The sequence below is a fragment of the Bubalus bubalis genome, chromosome 23, assembly GCF_019923935.1.
Source record: "Bubalus bubalis isolate 160015118507 breed Murrah chromosome 23, NDDB_SH_1, whole genome shotgun sequence".
Taxonomy (NCBI): Eukaryota; Metazoa; Chordata; class Mammalia; order Artiodactyla; family Bovidae; genus Bubalus; species Bubalus bubalis.
In genome coordinates, this window is record NC_059179.1 from 39,932,440 (window position 1) to 39,947,178 (window position 14,739).

The 14,739-nt window shown below is 43.2% G+C and overlaps 1 protein-coding gene and 1 long non-coding RNA gene across 3 annotated transcripts in view; one reads left to right on the forward strand and one right to left on the reverse strand.

Annotated features, from left to right (window-relative positions):
- Positions 1–565: 565 nt before the first annotated feature.
- On the reverse strand, positions 566–4,293 carry LOC112581526. Its single transcript, XR_003106083.3, has 2 exons — positions 4,031–4,293; positions 566–968 (listed from the first exon to the last, which is right to left on the reverse strand). It is a non-coding gene; the product is annotated as an uncharacterized LOC112581526 (long non-coding RNA).
- A 36-nt stretch (positions 4,294–4,329) lies between these two features.
- Positions 4,330–14,739, forward strand: part of LOC102413093 (SEC23 interacting protein) — a 39,431-nt gene continuing 29,021 nt past the window's right edge. The window contains exons 1-4 of one of the 2 annotated variants that reach the window (XM_025273807.3): positions 4,330–4,566; positions 9,382–9,914; positions 12,056–12,278; positions 13,272–13,465. In XM_025273807.3, coding sequence (XP_025129592.3) covers positions 4,404–4,566; positions 9,382–9,914; positions 12,056–12,278; positions 13,272–13,465 — 1,113 coding nt within the window. In that variant the 5' untranslated portion in view covers positions 4,330–4,403. The remainder of the gene's footprint in view (positions 4,567–9,381; positions 9,915–12,055; positions 12,279–13,271; positions 13,466–14,739) is intronic. The other variant, XM_025273805.3, reaches the window with a different exon arrangement.

Genomic DNA, 14,739 nt, shown 5'->3' on the forward strand with positions numbered 1-14,739 from the left:
CCTGGAAAATCCCATGGATGGAGGAGCCTGGTAGGCTGCAGTCCATGGGGTTCCTGAGGGTCGGATACGACTGAGCGACTTCACTTTCACTTTTCACTTTCATGCATTGGAGAAGGAAATGGCAACCCACTCCAGTGTTCTTGCCTGGAGAATCCCAGGGACGGTGGAGCCTGGTGGGCTGCCATCTATGGGGTCGAACAGAGTCAAACACGACTGAAGTGAGTTAGCAGTAAGCAGATGTTTGTTCACATGACCCCAAGAAGAGTCTGCTAATCTCCTGCCGAGAGGTTGAAGACGTGGCATCTAGTGTTTTCGGAGCTAAGTGGAAAATTGGGCTGGGATTGTGGAAGAGAGTGTTTTATTTCTCAGTATGTACATATTTGCTCTATCTTCCTCCTGTTTTGGGCTTCCCTGGTGACTCAGACAGTAAAGAATCTGCCTGCAATGCAGGAGACCCAGGTTTGATCCCTGGGTGGGGAAGATCCCTTGGAGAAGGGAATGGCAGCCAACTCCAATATTCTTGCCTGGGAAATCCATGGACAGAGAAGCCTGGCAGACTACAGTGTAGGGTTGTGGAAGTGTTTTATTACTTAGTATGTACATAGATGCTTAATCTTCCTTCTGTTTTACCCTGTCCAGAAGGAAAACTCAGTCTTTTTCCTTTAAGGGGGATGGTCAGTAGTCTAGAGTAGGGGGTGGGTCAGAGCGGGGGGAGGGGATCTGTTTAAAAAGTTTTCTCCAATCCTAATTCCAGGACCTCTGTTTTCCACTGGACCGCCACTTTCAGAGGTGCCTGAGGTTATCAGGTCCTAAACTTTTTGGTGATCCTATGGTGCAAATAATGCTGCTTTTGAGCTCTCCCCATTACTGGTTTGCTAAATCATCTATTACTTGCCCTTTGTTTTTTTTGGTAAAATCTTGTTGCTGTCAAATCGTCCCACATTCTCCTCATCCTTACCGGTGTATGCCTAAAAAAACAAAAACAACAACAACAAATCAAACAAACCTGTTTGTGCTTTCAACAGAGTTTTAGGAAGAAAATGAAGATCCAGCTGCTCAGTCTGACATCTTTGCCCAGAAATCACTCCTATTTCTGTTCACTCCGACTGCAATTGCTCTCCTTTGAGTCACCATCATTGCTCAGCTGGCCACTGCAGCAGGCTGCCAACTGTTCTTTCTATGCTCAGGTTTGCTCTTTCCTTATCTATTTTATTACACTGAAGTCAGAGTGAACTTTCTGCAGAACAAATATTATTTCTCCACCCGCCTTTAATCCTTTCTTTCAGTCCCTTCTGTTCTTAACTTGTAAGGACTGTGTATCAGCTGGCCTTGATCTACTTTTCATTCTTATCTCCAGGCTTTCTCCCACTTGTTCACTGGGCTCCAGCCATGCTGTAACTCAGGTTTCTTTTATTACATTCAAATATGACATCTTAAGGCATCCCTACATACTGTAATTTTATCTGTTAGTTGTCTCTTCCCACATCCTCCAACCCCTCTCCTCCAGCTTTTCTGGTTAACTTCTACTCATTCACTTTCAGGTTTCAACTTAAATATGTTTTCTTCAGGAAAGCCTTTCATGTGGCTCCAGACAAGGTAAGCCCTTTGTTGATGGTCTGATTGTTCTAAATACTTGCTATCCCTCCCCTAGAAAGGTTACAACTCCCTCTCCTGATGGTGTCAATATTCCACATAAGACACTTTGGGAAATTTTACATTATCACTTTCATCACACTTTATTGTTATTATGTGTTTAGTTGTCTGTCTTTCTGACCAGACTGTAAGCTGCAAGAAGGAAAGGTCCTGTGTCTATCTTATGTACCATGGTATCCCCAGGGTTTAGTATACCACCTTGACCACTCACAGTAATGGCAAAGTCCCCTTGACCAAACTCTACCATGGCTACTAACAGCATAAGGCCATGTCCCCAGGATGAATCCTGTCCCCCTTAAAATGCCTGCATGAGAAAGCTCAACAATGCAGGGAGAATTGACAGTTCTGACCTAAACCAGGTGATAGGCATAGAGGCCCCTGATCCTCCCTTAAGTAGTTACTTTAAACAGTCAGCTACTATAAATCTTCTTTCTGCCCCTTTGAGATATAAAGCTTTTGTCACACAGAACTGTATTCTCAAGGACTTGATAGCTCCTCTCAGCCTGGTGGGTGCCAGCATGCATGCCATGTCACTTAGTCGTGTCTGACTCTTTGCGACCCCATGGACTGTAGCCCGCCAGGCTCCTCTGTTCATGGGATTTTTCAGGCAAGAATATTGGAGTGGGTTGCCATGCCAACCTCCAGGGGATCTTTCCCACCTGGGGACCGAACCCACATCTCTTACGTCTTCTGCATTGGCAGGTGGGTTCTTTACCAATAGTGCTACCTGGGAAGCCTGGTGGGTACCTTGCTTTAACTTGTACCACTGCCTGTCATGAAGATATGAAAAGTTAATTCCTCCTCCACATAAGTGCCAATTAACAAACCTGGGTGGCCTAGTCACATGTACCAGCAACCCATGACACTCTTCAGTGCTTTCCTTAGCTTTTTGTTTTTTTTTCTCTTGACAGTAAGCATGCTGCTGCTGCTAAGTCACTTCAGTCGTGTCTGACTCTATGCGACCCCATAGACAGCAGCCTACCAGGTTCCACCATCCCTGGGATTCTCCAGGCAAGAACACTGGAGTGGGTTGCCATTTCCTTCTCCAATGCATGAAAATGAAAAGTGAAAGTGAAGTCGCTCAGTCGTGTCCGACCTTCAGCAATGCCATGGACTGCAGCCTTCCAGGCTCCTCCATCCATGGGATTTTCCAGGCAAGAGTACTGGAGTGGGGTGCCATTGCCTTCTCTGACAGTAAGCATACTAAATAGTTATTAGGTAATAAACGGGTACCATGTTAAAAAGCAGACATTACTTTCCTGACAAAGGTCCATCTAGTCAAAGCTATGGTTTTTCCAATAGTCATGTATGGATGTGAGAGTTGGACCATAAAGAAAGCTGAGCACCAAAGAATTGATGCTTTTGAACTGTGGTGTTGGAGAAGACTCTTGAGAGTCCCTTGGACTGCAAGGAGATCCAACAAGTCAATCTAAAGGAAATCAGTCCTAAATATTCATTGGAAAGACTGATGCCAAAGCTCTGATATTTTGGCCACCTGTTTTGAAGAACTGACTCATTGGAAAAGACCCTGATGCTGGGAAAGATTGAAGGCAGGAGGAGAAGGGGAGGACAGAGGATGAGATGGTTGGATGGCATCACCGACTCAATGGACATGAGTTTGAGCAAGCTCTGGGAGTTGGTAATGGACAGGGAAGCCTGGCGTGCTGCAGTCCATGGGGTCGCAAAGAGCTGGACATGACTGAGCGACCAAACAGCTGAGGGACATGATAGTTTCGTTATTTCAAAGCTTTCTTTGGGGTTTCTCCTATAGCTTTCTCCTATCCTCCAAGAAGTTATTTTTTTATTTCATAATCTAACTATATGAAAGATAATCATATCCAAATTATCCACAATAAACTAGTCAGATTATTGTGGATGGGTAGAGGTGGACACGACTTAGCCACTAAACCAGCACCACCACTATAGAAAGCTGTTAAAAAGTCACACACCCAAACATCAATTCTCTCTTTTCGCTTTTTGGCTTAAAATCTTCAAAAGTTTTACCATTTCTTTTTTTTCCCCTTCTGGTGAAAACAAAAACCATCCAAAATTTATTCTCCAACAGACAGCAGCAGCAGGTAAAAACTACAGGGGTTTCTCCGCATATCATGCATTCAGGAGACATTATTAACTAACAAATGAGAAATCCTCTGGTGTATTTTCTGTAAGTTTTACCATTTCAGTTTCTGGACCAATGACAAGAATTCAGTTCAGTGCAGAATGTGTGGATGGCTAAGATGCGGATATCTAGTCAGAGCGGGTAAGCTGGTCTATACCTTGGCCACAAATGGCCCACACACCTCTAGTCCTCCTTTGGTCTGCTGCTAGCAATATGTTACCTACACGTGCAGGCTTTCGCACTTCCTCAAAATCTTACCTAGTTAAACGCTCCTGTTGGTACTTTATGGAAGCACAGAGTGCCCCCCGCAACCCGAGACTTGCAGTGTCGATTCGTACTTTTATCTACAAACAGCAGCACCCCATCTCCCACGCTCCAGCCCCAGCCTGTCCGGCCCCGCCCGGGCAGTGGCCGACGCTGTCACTTGCTAGGACCCAGGCGCGAGGTCGCAGTCGCCATGTTCCTTTCTGGCGGCCCCGTTGGAGAAGGCAAAGGGAAGCTGAGCGGCCGCCCGGAGTTTCGGCCCTTGTGCGCAAGTGCGGAAGTGTGTTGGCCCCGACTGCGCTCAGTTTCCGGCCGGTGTTTCCGCACCGGCCGCCCGTAGACGTGTAACGGACGGTGGGCCGCAGCCATGGCCGAGAGGAAACCTAACGGTGGCGGTGGCGCCGCCTCGGCCTCCTCGTCGGGCACTAACTTACTTTTCTCCTCCTCGGCCACGGAGTTCAGCTTCAACGTGCCCTTTATCCCAGTCACCCAAGCCACCGCTGCCTCGGCCTCCCTGCTCTTGCCCGGAGGTAGTAAGGAGATGGAGATCCGGGTGGGCAAATGTGGGCGGGGGGCGTGAGGTGAAGGGTCGGACAAGAGGCTTTCCTTTGCCTGGATCAGACCCTCTGCTACCTTGTCAGGGCAGTTAGTGGCCAGATTTGAGTAGCTTCGGAACTTTGGGGTTTTGGGAGCGGGGGCCAAGCTCTTCGTCAAAGGGACTGTTCAAGTGCTGGCCACTCCTGCACTGGCATTCCTCACGTTTTTGTTAAATATCTCCTGGTGAGCCAGGTGCTTGCAGGGAAGGTAAATTATTACCGCCTCTCCTCGGATACAGTAGACTATCTCTTAGGGTAGGCTCGTAATACTTGCAAAGCAGAGGTATAGAACACAGTCATCTTTCAAGGCCGTGCCTCATTTTCTGTTAGAAGCTCTTGCTTGTTCTCTTAGGTACCCACTCCTATGTTCATCTTAGCACTTTGTACGTATCTTTATTAGTGTGTGCGGAGCTTGCGTTTTCATGATTATGCGGCATAACCCAGAGCTGGTGTTAGGAGCACCGACTGTATTCCAATCCTAGCCCTGGCAGTAACTTGCTGTGTGATCTCAGGCATGTTACTTCACCCCTCTGTGCTTCGTTTTCCATACATGCACAGCCTCCCAGGGCTGTCATGAGAATTGAATTGATTTTTGTGAAGCACTGAATATAGCGTCTGGCACATCATGTTGCATAAACGTTTGTAAAGTAAGCGTGTCTGCCTGTTTGTTTGGACTGTGAGCTGTGTGAAGTTTGCAGCTATGACTTATTTACCTTTTTATTTCTAGGATCTTGTTTAGTGCCCAGCACATAGCTCCTCAGGAAATGGTGAATATTTTTCTCTTGAATAATTTGTTCTTATTTGGAGGACCAAGGAGAGTTTCATGGAGAGGTGAAAAAGGGCGAAGCGGAGCAGTACTCGATGGTTCTGCTCTGGTGTCATGTTTCTTCTTGGCGCTTACCCCCTGACGTGGCCGCATCTTTGTTTATCTTGACGCACTAGCACGGAAGCTGCATGAGAGAGCAGGAACTTATACCTAGAACACATCTTGATATGCTGTAGGCAGATTTCTATTTCTATAGAAACGTGAATGAATGAAAGGGTGGGAGTTAGGAATATGTTTGTCTTGTTTTGATAGTGTGGCTGAAAGGTTCCACATTGCCATTTTTGGTGGAGGACCAGCATGGCTGGAGCAGAATGCTTTTGGAGGTTGCAGGATGTAACCAAATAAATACGGCTGTACATGGGGTTCTCGTACCATCCTCTGCTTCACAAATGTTTGGTTCATGCCTATGTTCCTTTATAATATTTTGTTTGTGTCTGTCACTGTCAGTAAATGGTTAACATCTTCATTGTCAAGTACAGGGTAATTTACCTGTCTTGAAAGCTATTGTTTCTTGGAGATGGTTTATTTTTTAATAAGAAAATTAGTTTTAGAACTAAAATTCTTTAACAAATATTTTTCTACCTTTAACAAAGATTTGATCATTAGAAGTCCATTCAGTGAATTTCCAGAGACAAAAGGAGAACCAATGGCATTGGAAGCAGCGATGAATCAGTGTCAGTGAAAGAGGCATACAGGAAGCAGTTTCATTCACTCAGCAAACGTGGACTGAGCAGCTTGTTTGCCAGGCCCTGTTCCCAGTGTCAGAGAGACAGAGAGGAGCAGATAGCATTGTCCCCGGTGACTGCACACTTTTACACACTGTGCCCAGCTGTGTAAGTGGTTGTGGTCCAGGTTTGTGATGGCTAAAAAGAGGGATTGATAGGCTGCTGTGAGAGCCGTGGCTGTCAGGCTGGCTGACCAGGGAGCAGACATCCCTTAGATCTTTAGAACTTTACAGAGGAGGTGATTCTTAAGCTGAGTGTTGAAGGATACATAGGAATTAGGAAGTCTGGGGAGACAGGCATTTGTAAAAGTCTGGAGGTGTGAGAGAAACCTGCAGATTTGGTGGGATTTTGAGGTAGGTGCTCACATTCTCTCTCCCTCTCAACTCTTTCCTTCTTGGCCAGTCCTCCTGCCTCCCACCCCGCCACTCCCCCAGGTCCATGTGACTAGAGTGAATGCAGGGGAGTGGCTCAAGTGGTTAGTGGGGGAACCAGGTCATGAAGGGCCTCATACAGCACATTAAGGAGCTCATAGTACATCCTGTGTGGTGTGCGGGTGCCCTTAAAGGGTTCTAAACAGGGCAGTGACATTAGAGATATGTTTAGTCTTTCTGAGATTGCACCAGAGTAAAGCTGACTGTAGCAGAAGTGTCCAGTCTGGATGCCACTGTGAGTCAGGCAGGAGCGAGTGGCACTCTAGCCCTGGTGTAGGTGAAGAGCAGGAAACAGAAGTAAGAGATTTTTACACCATCAAATCGTTGGGACCTTTCATGCATTGGAGAAGGAAATGGCAATCCACTCCAGTATTCTTGCCTAGAGAATCCCAGGGGCGGGGGAGCCTGGTGGGCTGCCGTCTATGGGGTCGCACAGAGTTGGACACGACTGAAGCGACTTAGCAGCAGCAGCAGCAGTGACTCACTGAGGGCCAGACTGTCCAGTGTACAGGCTCTTTATCTGTTCAGTTTCAGCTCCAAGGTACAGCTCCACCTGGCATATAATAGATACTGTGTACTTACTTCTTTAATTGAAGATCTAAATGATTAAATGGAAGAGAGGGAGGAGTCTCAGGAGGTTTCTGGTTTTCATGTCTGGATGGATGTTGGTAGACATCCGTTGAGGTAGTGAGATTGTAAAAGGAGCACATGAAGGGGGACCGTTAAGATGATGGTCGAGGTTTACTAAGCTTGAGATGTATGTGTCTGAACCTGCCAAAAGTACTGAGGAGGCAGTTGGGAAATAGGTTCTGGGGCACATACGATCAGTCTCAGTTTGGGACCGAGTTGGGAGTGTCACAAGTATACAGGCGCTTATTAAAGATACGGTCTTGATGCCAAGGTGTCCACATGTAATTAGAAAGTGCCCCTGAGGTGAGACTGGCAGCTTGTTGAGATCAGTATTTTGTTTGTAAAGGATGGTAATCAGAGAAAAGTTTGTTGTATCAGATTGATCCCAAGTTGCTTTAAAGGATGAAGGACACAGAGGTTTTCCCCCTGCTTTCAGATGTTGAGAGATGAACTGAAGTCTGAGTCCAGGTGAGGTTCATGGGAATGGAGAGAGGATAGGAACCGGAAATGTTATCAGAGAAGTAGAATGATAAAAGCAGAAAGGGAGCCTTGCTCAGGAAATGGTATTTTAATTACAAAGAAACAGTTCAGAGGGGTATTTTGAATAGTGGAGTATCTCAGTTAAATTGATGTGTGAAATATAACTGGGAGCAGCCTAACAGCTGAAGGCCACATTCAGCAGCAGAGGTCAAGAAGGAGCTCTGAGCTTGAAAGGTCACACTTTGGCAGGTTTCAGGGACAGGGACCACAGTCTGCCTGTGTGTTGGGAAGGGGTCCACCATTCTGATGTGCTTTGTGCCTCCAGTGGTGGGAGATTAGAGAGATTTGAAGAAAAGGGGTTGAGATGGGAGAAAGAAAAGATTAGGAAGAGAAAGGTGATGTTCCAAGCTAAGGACTCATAAGAGTTCCTAAGGAAAACTAGACGACTTTTTAGGCCTTGTAGAAGGAAAATCGGAGAAGGCAATGGCACCCCACTCCAGTACTTTTGCCTGGAAAATCCCATGGATGGAGGAGCCTGGTAGGCTGCAGTCCATGGGGTTGCTAGGAGTCGGACACGACTGAGCGATTTCACTTTCACTTTTCACTTTCATGCGTTGGAGAAGGAAATGGCAACCCACTCCAGTATTCTTGGCTGGAGAATCCCAGGGACAGAGGAGCCTAGTGGGCTGCAGTCTATGGGGTCGCACAGAGTCGGACATGACTGAAGCGACTTAGCAGCAGCAGCAGAAGGAAAATATTATTTTACAACTTGGTAGCGAAAGAGAGAATAAAATAATATAGTTTGGTGCCAAAATACCAACAGTGAAGATCATGTTTGGCAAAGGGAAGTGAGGAGACCTTCCCTTTGTTAGAAATGACTTTTTTTTATACTGATTGTCATTCTCTAATGACGATTACCTAGTTGTGATACCGTGTGGTTTTAGGGATGGTAGTGAATGGTTGACCTACTTTGCCTCGGGAATGCCATCGCCTCATGTTCACTTGTATAATGAGTGCTTTGTAGGTAAGAGCCCTGACACACCTTTTCTTGTCAACAGAGTTAATATCTGTACTTTAGCTTCTTGTTGTTACTGTATAAATAAAGTTCTGTGTATTTGGGTAGCGGAATAATGTTTGAATTGTTTCTTACTAGGAAAAAAATCATTCAAAATAACATCTAAAAGTAGTAGGTACAAATTTTGTTTCCATTTTTTGAAAAATTCTCCTGTATACAAATGTGGGCTTCCCTGGTGGCTCAGATGGTAAAGAATCTGCAGGAGTGCAGGAAACCAGGGTTATATACAAATATGTCTACATAATTTATACATATTTACCAAATAAATAGTATGTAACTATATTTATTTTAAAAGTATGGAAAGGTGTGTATTAACATATTAACAGCGTTAACAGTGATTGTCTCTGGGAGGTGAGCTTACGGATGAGTGCGAGGTTTCCCTCCTTTTGTTGTTTCTTACTGGTATTTTCTAGTTTTTCATTTCAAAGAAAAAAGAAAAACAAGTTTTTCATTATTGTCTTTAAGGCAGAAATGTAAGTTTGAATAACAAAATAAGAGGTATAATTGCTAGACCTGCCATATAGAATCTTGTCCAGAGTGACAGCATCCCTTTAAACCATGTGCCCTCCTGTTCCCTTGCAGAGGATTCCACTGATGTGGGTGAGGAGGACAGCTTCCTTGGGCAGACTTCTGCTCACACATCTACCCCACAGACATTTAGTTACTTCTCTCAGGTATCAAGCAGTAGTGATCCTTTTGGGAATATTGGACAGTCCCTGTTAACAACTGCAGCAGCATCAGCTGGACAATCAGCCTACTCCAAGCCCCCAACGTCTCTGCCTTTTACAACTGGATCCCAAGATGTGTCGAATGCATTTTCATCATCCATTTCGAAGGCGCAATATGGTGCTCCACCTGCTTCACAAATCGGAATAAATCCTTACCCGCCTTCTCAGCCTAGTAATCTCCCTCCTTCGAATTTTGGGAGCCCGCCACAAGGAACGCCCCAACAAGGATACAACCCGTATCGCCACACGGCTGTCAGCAGCAGGGCCAGTCCTTACATCGCGCCGGCGCAGCTGCAGCAGTGCCAGACAGCGGCTCCTGCTTCCCATCCTCCGCCCTCCGCACCCCCCGTTCACGCGTACCGGGTGCCTCCAGGGTCTTTGCCGCCGGTATGAAGACATGCTTTATATCTTTATATCATTCACTGTAATTCTAATCCCTCTCATTTTTACCTGTGCTTTGATGACAAATTATTTTCAGGTGGTTTTTTTTTTTCGTAAGCTATATGTTTTGAAGTAAACAATCTTTTAAAAGTAGCTCATTGAATGGTTCATGTTTTAGGTTATAGTTTGTATTTATGGAAGTAATAATTTATTTTAATGCATTAACCGTATGCCAGTATTACCAGATTTAATATAAGATAGCAGTAACAAATGTCATCTGGAGATATGTGAGAGTCGAAGGAACTATTATCAGCTTCTCTTTTTTTAATTATACTGCCTGATCAAAACACTCAATTACTGGGACTAAAATTGATTACTCCAATAATTTATTTACATTTATAAAGTTTGAATCTAGACAGACTATCTCAGACAGATGATGGAATAACTTTTGCCTTGGGTAAATTTTATGAAATTCCTTTATGCTTCCCCCCATTCCCCGCCCCTAATTTTTCAGCTGACTTCCAAAGGGAAGTGAACTGAATCAGAAAAAGGGAAATGATTGGAAAAAAGAGTCAAGAACCCAGTGTGGCAGGGATAATGGTACTGTAGTCAGTGGCGATAGAGAATGGGCTCCATTTTACCAACTAATCTAAATCATACCGGTATACAAACTCTTGGTAACGGTGGATTTCAGCAGATTGGTAGCATGTAATGTAAGTTAGTATACTTGTTTGCTGATGAAACTTTGAAGAGTTCTGATTAAAAATGTTTAAATAATTTTAAGTAAACTGTTGCAAAAATAAGAAATAGGACAAAGAACACTCCAGTGCTCTAGCCCAGGTTCCCTGTCGAGCATTTGTTCTCTCCTTCTCGAACATGCACACTGACATGTGTGGGGGCGTCCTCTCCTCCCCCGTTCCTTTCTCACACTGTGTATGTGCAGTTTTGGGGGGAAACATTTGAAGATCAATTACATACATTATAGGGCTTCCCTGGTGGCTCAGCTGGGGAAGAAACCACCTGCAATGCAGGAGACCTGGGTTTGATCCCTGGGTTGGGAAGAGCCCCTGGAGAAGGGAAAGGCTACCCACTCCAGTATTCTGGCGTGGAGAATTCCATGGACTGTGTAGTCCATCGGGTCGCAAAGAGTTGTATACAGCTGAGCGACTTTCACTTACATACATTATGATTCTTTACTCCTAGATACTTTAGTGTGTATTAATATTTCCTAAGAATAAGAATATTCTTTTGCTTGACCACAGTAATCAACCTCACTAAATGGAATATTTTGAAAGCATTTTTTAATAAAATTTAAAAAAAATTGTATTCTGTTTTTAAAAGTATTTTTACTGCACAGAATTTGAGAAATGACTAATAGCCAAATGAGTAAAAATTGCCACGAGAAAACCTTGTTTTTAGTTTTTATGTCTTTCTTATCTTTTTTCTTGATAAACATAATTTTTCCTCGACAAGCATTATGTATGTTTTTTATGTCAAGATAGTTTAGATGTTAAGATTTTTTTCTAAAACATTTTTAATCTTTCTAGAGAATTCTAGTATATGAGTAAAAGATGATTTATTTAATCAGGTTTCTGGTAGGTCTTTGGATTGTATCCAGTGATTGTTATAAATAATCTTTTGGTATACGTCCTTGTGGGTAAATTTTTACAGTTACGTCTTTAGGATGAATTCTTAGAAATGGAATAGGTAGGTCAAGGAATATGCATTATATTTTATTTTATTTTTGGCCATGCCCCATGGCTTGTGGGATCTTGGTTCCCGAACCAGGGATGACTCCAGACCCTTAGCAGTGAAAGCAGCAAGTTCTAACCACTGGACTGCCACAGAATTCTTGAGGATTATGCGTGTCTTAAAGATGGAATAAATGACAGGAGGTGTACTGCTGGATTGATTCTATAAAGGTATTAGTTTACTTTGCCATCAGTGTGAGAAAGCCCTGTTCACTTTCCAGCTGGCATGGGGTTTTGTTATATTTTTTAAAAAATTTAATTGCTCTGGAGCTTAGTTATTAAATAGCTGTCTAGAGAAATATTAAGAATAATTATTACTAATGTCAGTTTGGGTCTGCAGCACACACAGAATTGTTCCTTTGGACTGACTGGTGGTCCTGTCTTTTGTACCCCCAGATCCCTCCTCCAGCGCAGGCAGGGTTGCCCCCTCCAATCCAGCAGCAGGCACCTGCCAGACCCGCAGGACCCCCTTTGCAAGCGCCACCTCCTTTTCTACTTCAAAACCAGTATGAACCTGTCCAGCCCCACTGGTTTTACTGCAAGGAGATAGAATACAAACAACTATGGATGCCTTTCAGTGTTTTTGACTCTTTGAATCTTGAAGAAATCTATAATTCAGGTAAGTGTGGGTCCTGCATCATTTGTATCTGATTTGAGGAAGAGTGGAATGAAGAGTAAGTATCCATGGCCTCCTTTTTATGAATGTCATTTTCTTTAATCCTGTAGACCTCACCAGCCTCTGTACCTTAAGGTGATGATACTTTTAGTAATACACTTGTATTATTAAGTTCTGGGTTATTTGAGTAAGGTATTTAAAGACATGTTTTAAAAATTTTTTGTTTAAAGGAATTTTAAATCCAAGAACTAAAGTAGTTCATATAATCCAGGTGTCAGTTTTCTTATTTCCTTTATTTGTTTGTAGCTAGAGGGCAATGTGGGAGACCTGGGTTCAATCCCTGGGTTGGGAAGATCTGCTGGAGAAGGGAAAGGCTACCTACTCCAGTATTTTTGGCCTGGAGACTGCCATGGACTGTATAACCCATGGGGTCACAAAGAGTTGGACATGACTGAGTGACTTTCACTTTCACTTCATAGGGCATTTATAAAGCATTTTCTATGGAACTCTTGTTCCTTCAGATAAGAGTTTTAAAAATGCTATAACTACATCCATCTCTCTCTCTCTCTTTTTTTTTTCCTGGAGCAAGAACATCCATCTCTTGAGGCGATGCACAGGAGTAAGTTAAGACTGAGAAGTTTCACTATAGAAATAGGTTTTTTTGTTTATCCTGAAGATACTTCATCTTAGGACTTAAAAATCACCTATTCTTTAGAAGTATGTTCATGGAGCATTTTCTGCTTTGATACATAGAGAAAAAGCCTACCAGTTATTGGAATTATTTCATGATGCTTTTATATTTTACTCTGGTTATTTCTTCTCCACTTAAGAGAGTCATCATTTTGAGCAGCACAGATTAATCTTAAAATTCTGTTTTTGAATAGAAATGAGCTTTGTTCTTTGTCTTTAATGTTAGACGAGTCACCATATTCATTATTTATTACTTTTAAATCTACCTTGTAACTGTTTAGTTAAAATGTGGACTTTGTTTTCCAGTCCAGCCAGACCCTGAGAGTGTGGTCCTTGGCACTGATGGAGGGCGCTACGACGTCTACCTCTATGACCGGATGCGGAAAGCCGTGTACTGGGAAGAGGAGCCAGCTGAAGTGAGACGCTGTACTTGGTTCTACAAAGGTGACACAGACAGCAGATTTATTCCCTATACAGAGGAGTTCAGTGAAAAGCTAGAGGTACGTGGGCCTTATTCTTTTATGCCTTTCTTTAAAACACATAGACTCTGTATACATTGGAGCCTCATGTAACACCTCTCACAGTGGAGCGGGCTTTGTTTACAGGACACCTCATCTTGATCCTATTCACAAAGAAGACTACTTTTTAAGTAATGTCATCTTTTTTGAAGTGCTAATTGTGGTCTTGGTGTCTGAAGATGGAATGTTGTTCAGGGGAACATTACAGATCTAATATAATAAGATATTGTATCAAACCTTCAAAAGAACTTAGGCTGCTGGGATCTGCTGCTGCTAATACATGCCAAGCATATGGATGTTTTTCAAATTAATATTCAGTAAAAGGGTTTATGAAAATAAACATAAGAATAGGAATAGATGTTGTCAGACTTTTTAACCATCGTAAAACTGGTGGTTAATGTTGCTTTACATAATAGTGTTAATTTATTGGTGTATTTAAATATTTGAAACGTGAATTTATCTGCATACATGGGCATGATAAAGGACAGAAATGAAAAAGAAATGAAATCAAACAGAAATGAAAAAGAAATGAAATCAAACAGAAATGAAAAAGACCTAACAGAAGCAGAAGAGATTATGAAGAGGTGGCAGGAACATAGAGAAGAACTGTACAAGAAAGATCTTAATGACCTGGATAACCACTATGGTGTGTTTACTCACCTAGAGCCAGACATCCTGTAGTGTGAAGTCAAGTGGGCTTCAGGTAGCATTAGAAGTATAATTGACAGTATAATTGAAGTATAATTGACAAAATGTATACATATTTATGATACGTATATGATTCAAAAAGTTTGGGCATATCCATACACCTGTGAAACCACCACCACAAACAAGTTAGTAAACCTGTCTGTTGTCCCTTTTTGTCTTTTCATACTGTTCATGGGGATCTCCTGGCAAGAGTACTGGAATGGATTGCTATTCCCTCCTCCGGTGGGCCATGTTTTGTCAGAACTCTTCACTCTGACTCAGCTGTCTTGGGTGACCCTGCATGGCATGCCTCACTGAATTATGCAAGCCCCTTTGCCAGGACAGGGCTGTGATCTGTGAATGGGGTCCTTTAAGAAGAGGTGGCAAGAATACACAGAAGAACTGTACAAAAAAGGTCTAATGACCTGGATAACCATGATGGTGTGGTCACTCACCTAGAGCCGGACATCCTGGAGTGTGAAGTCATGTGGGCCTTAGGAAGCATTACTATGACAAGGCTAGTGGAGGTGATGGAATTTCAGCTGAGTTATTTCAAATCCAAAAAGGTA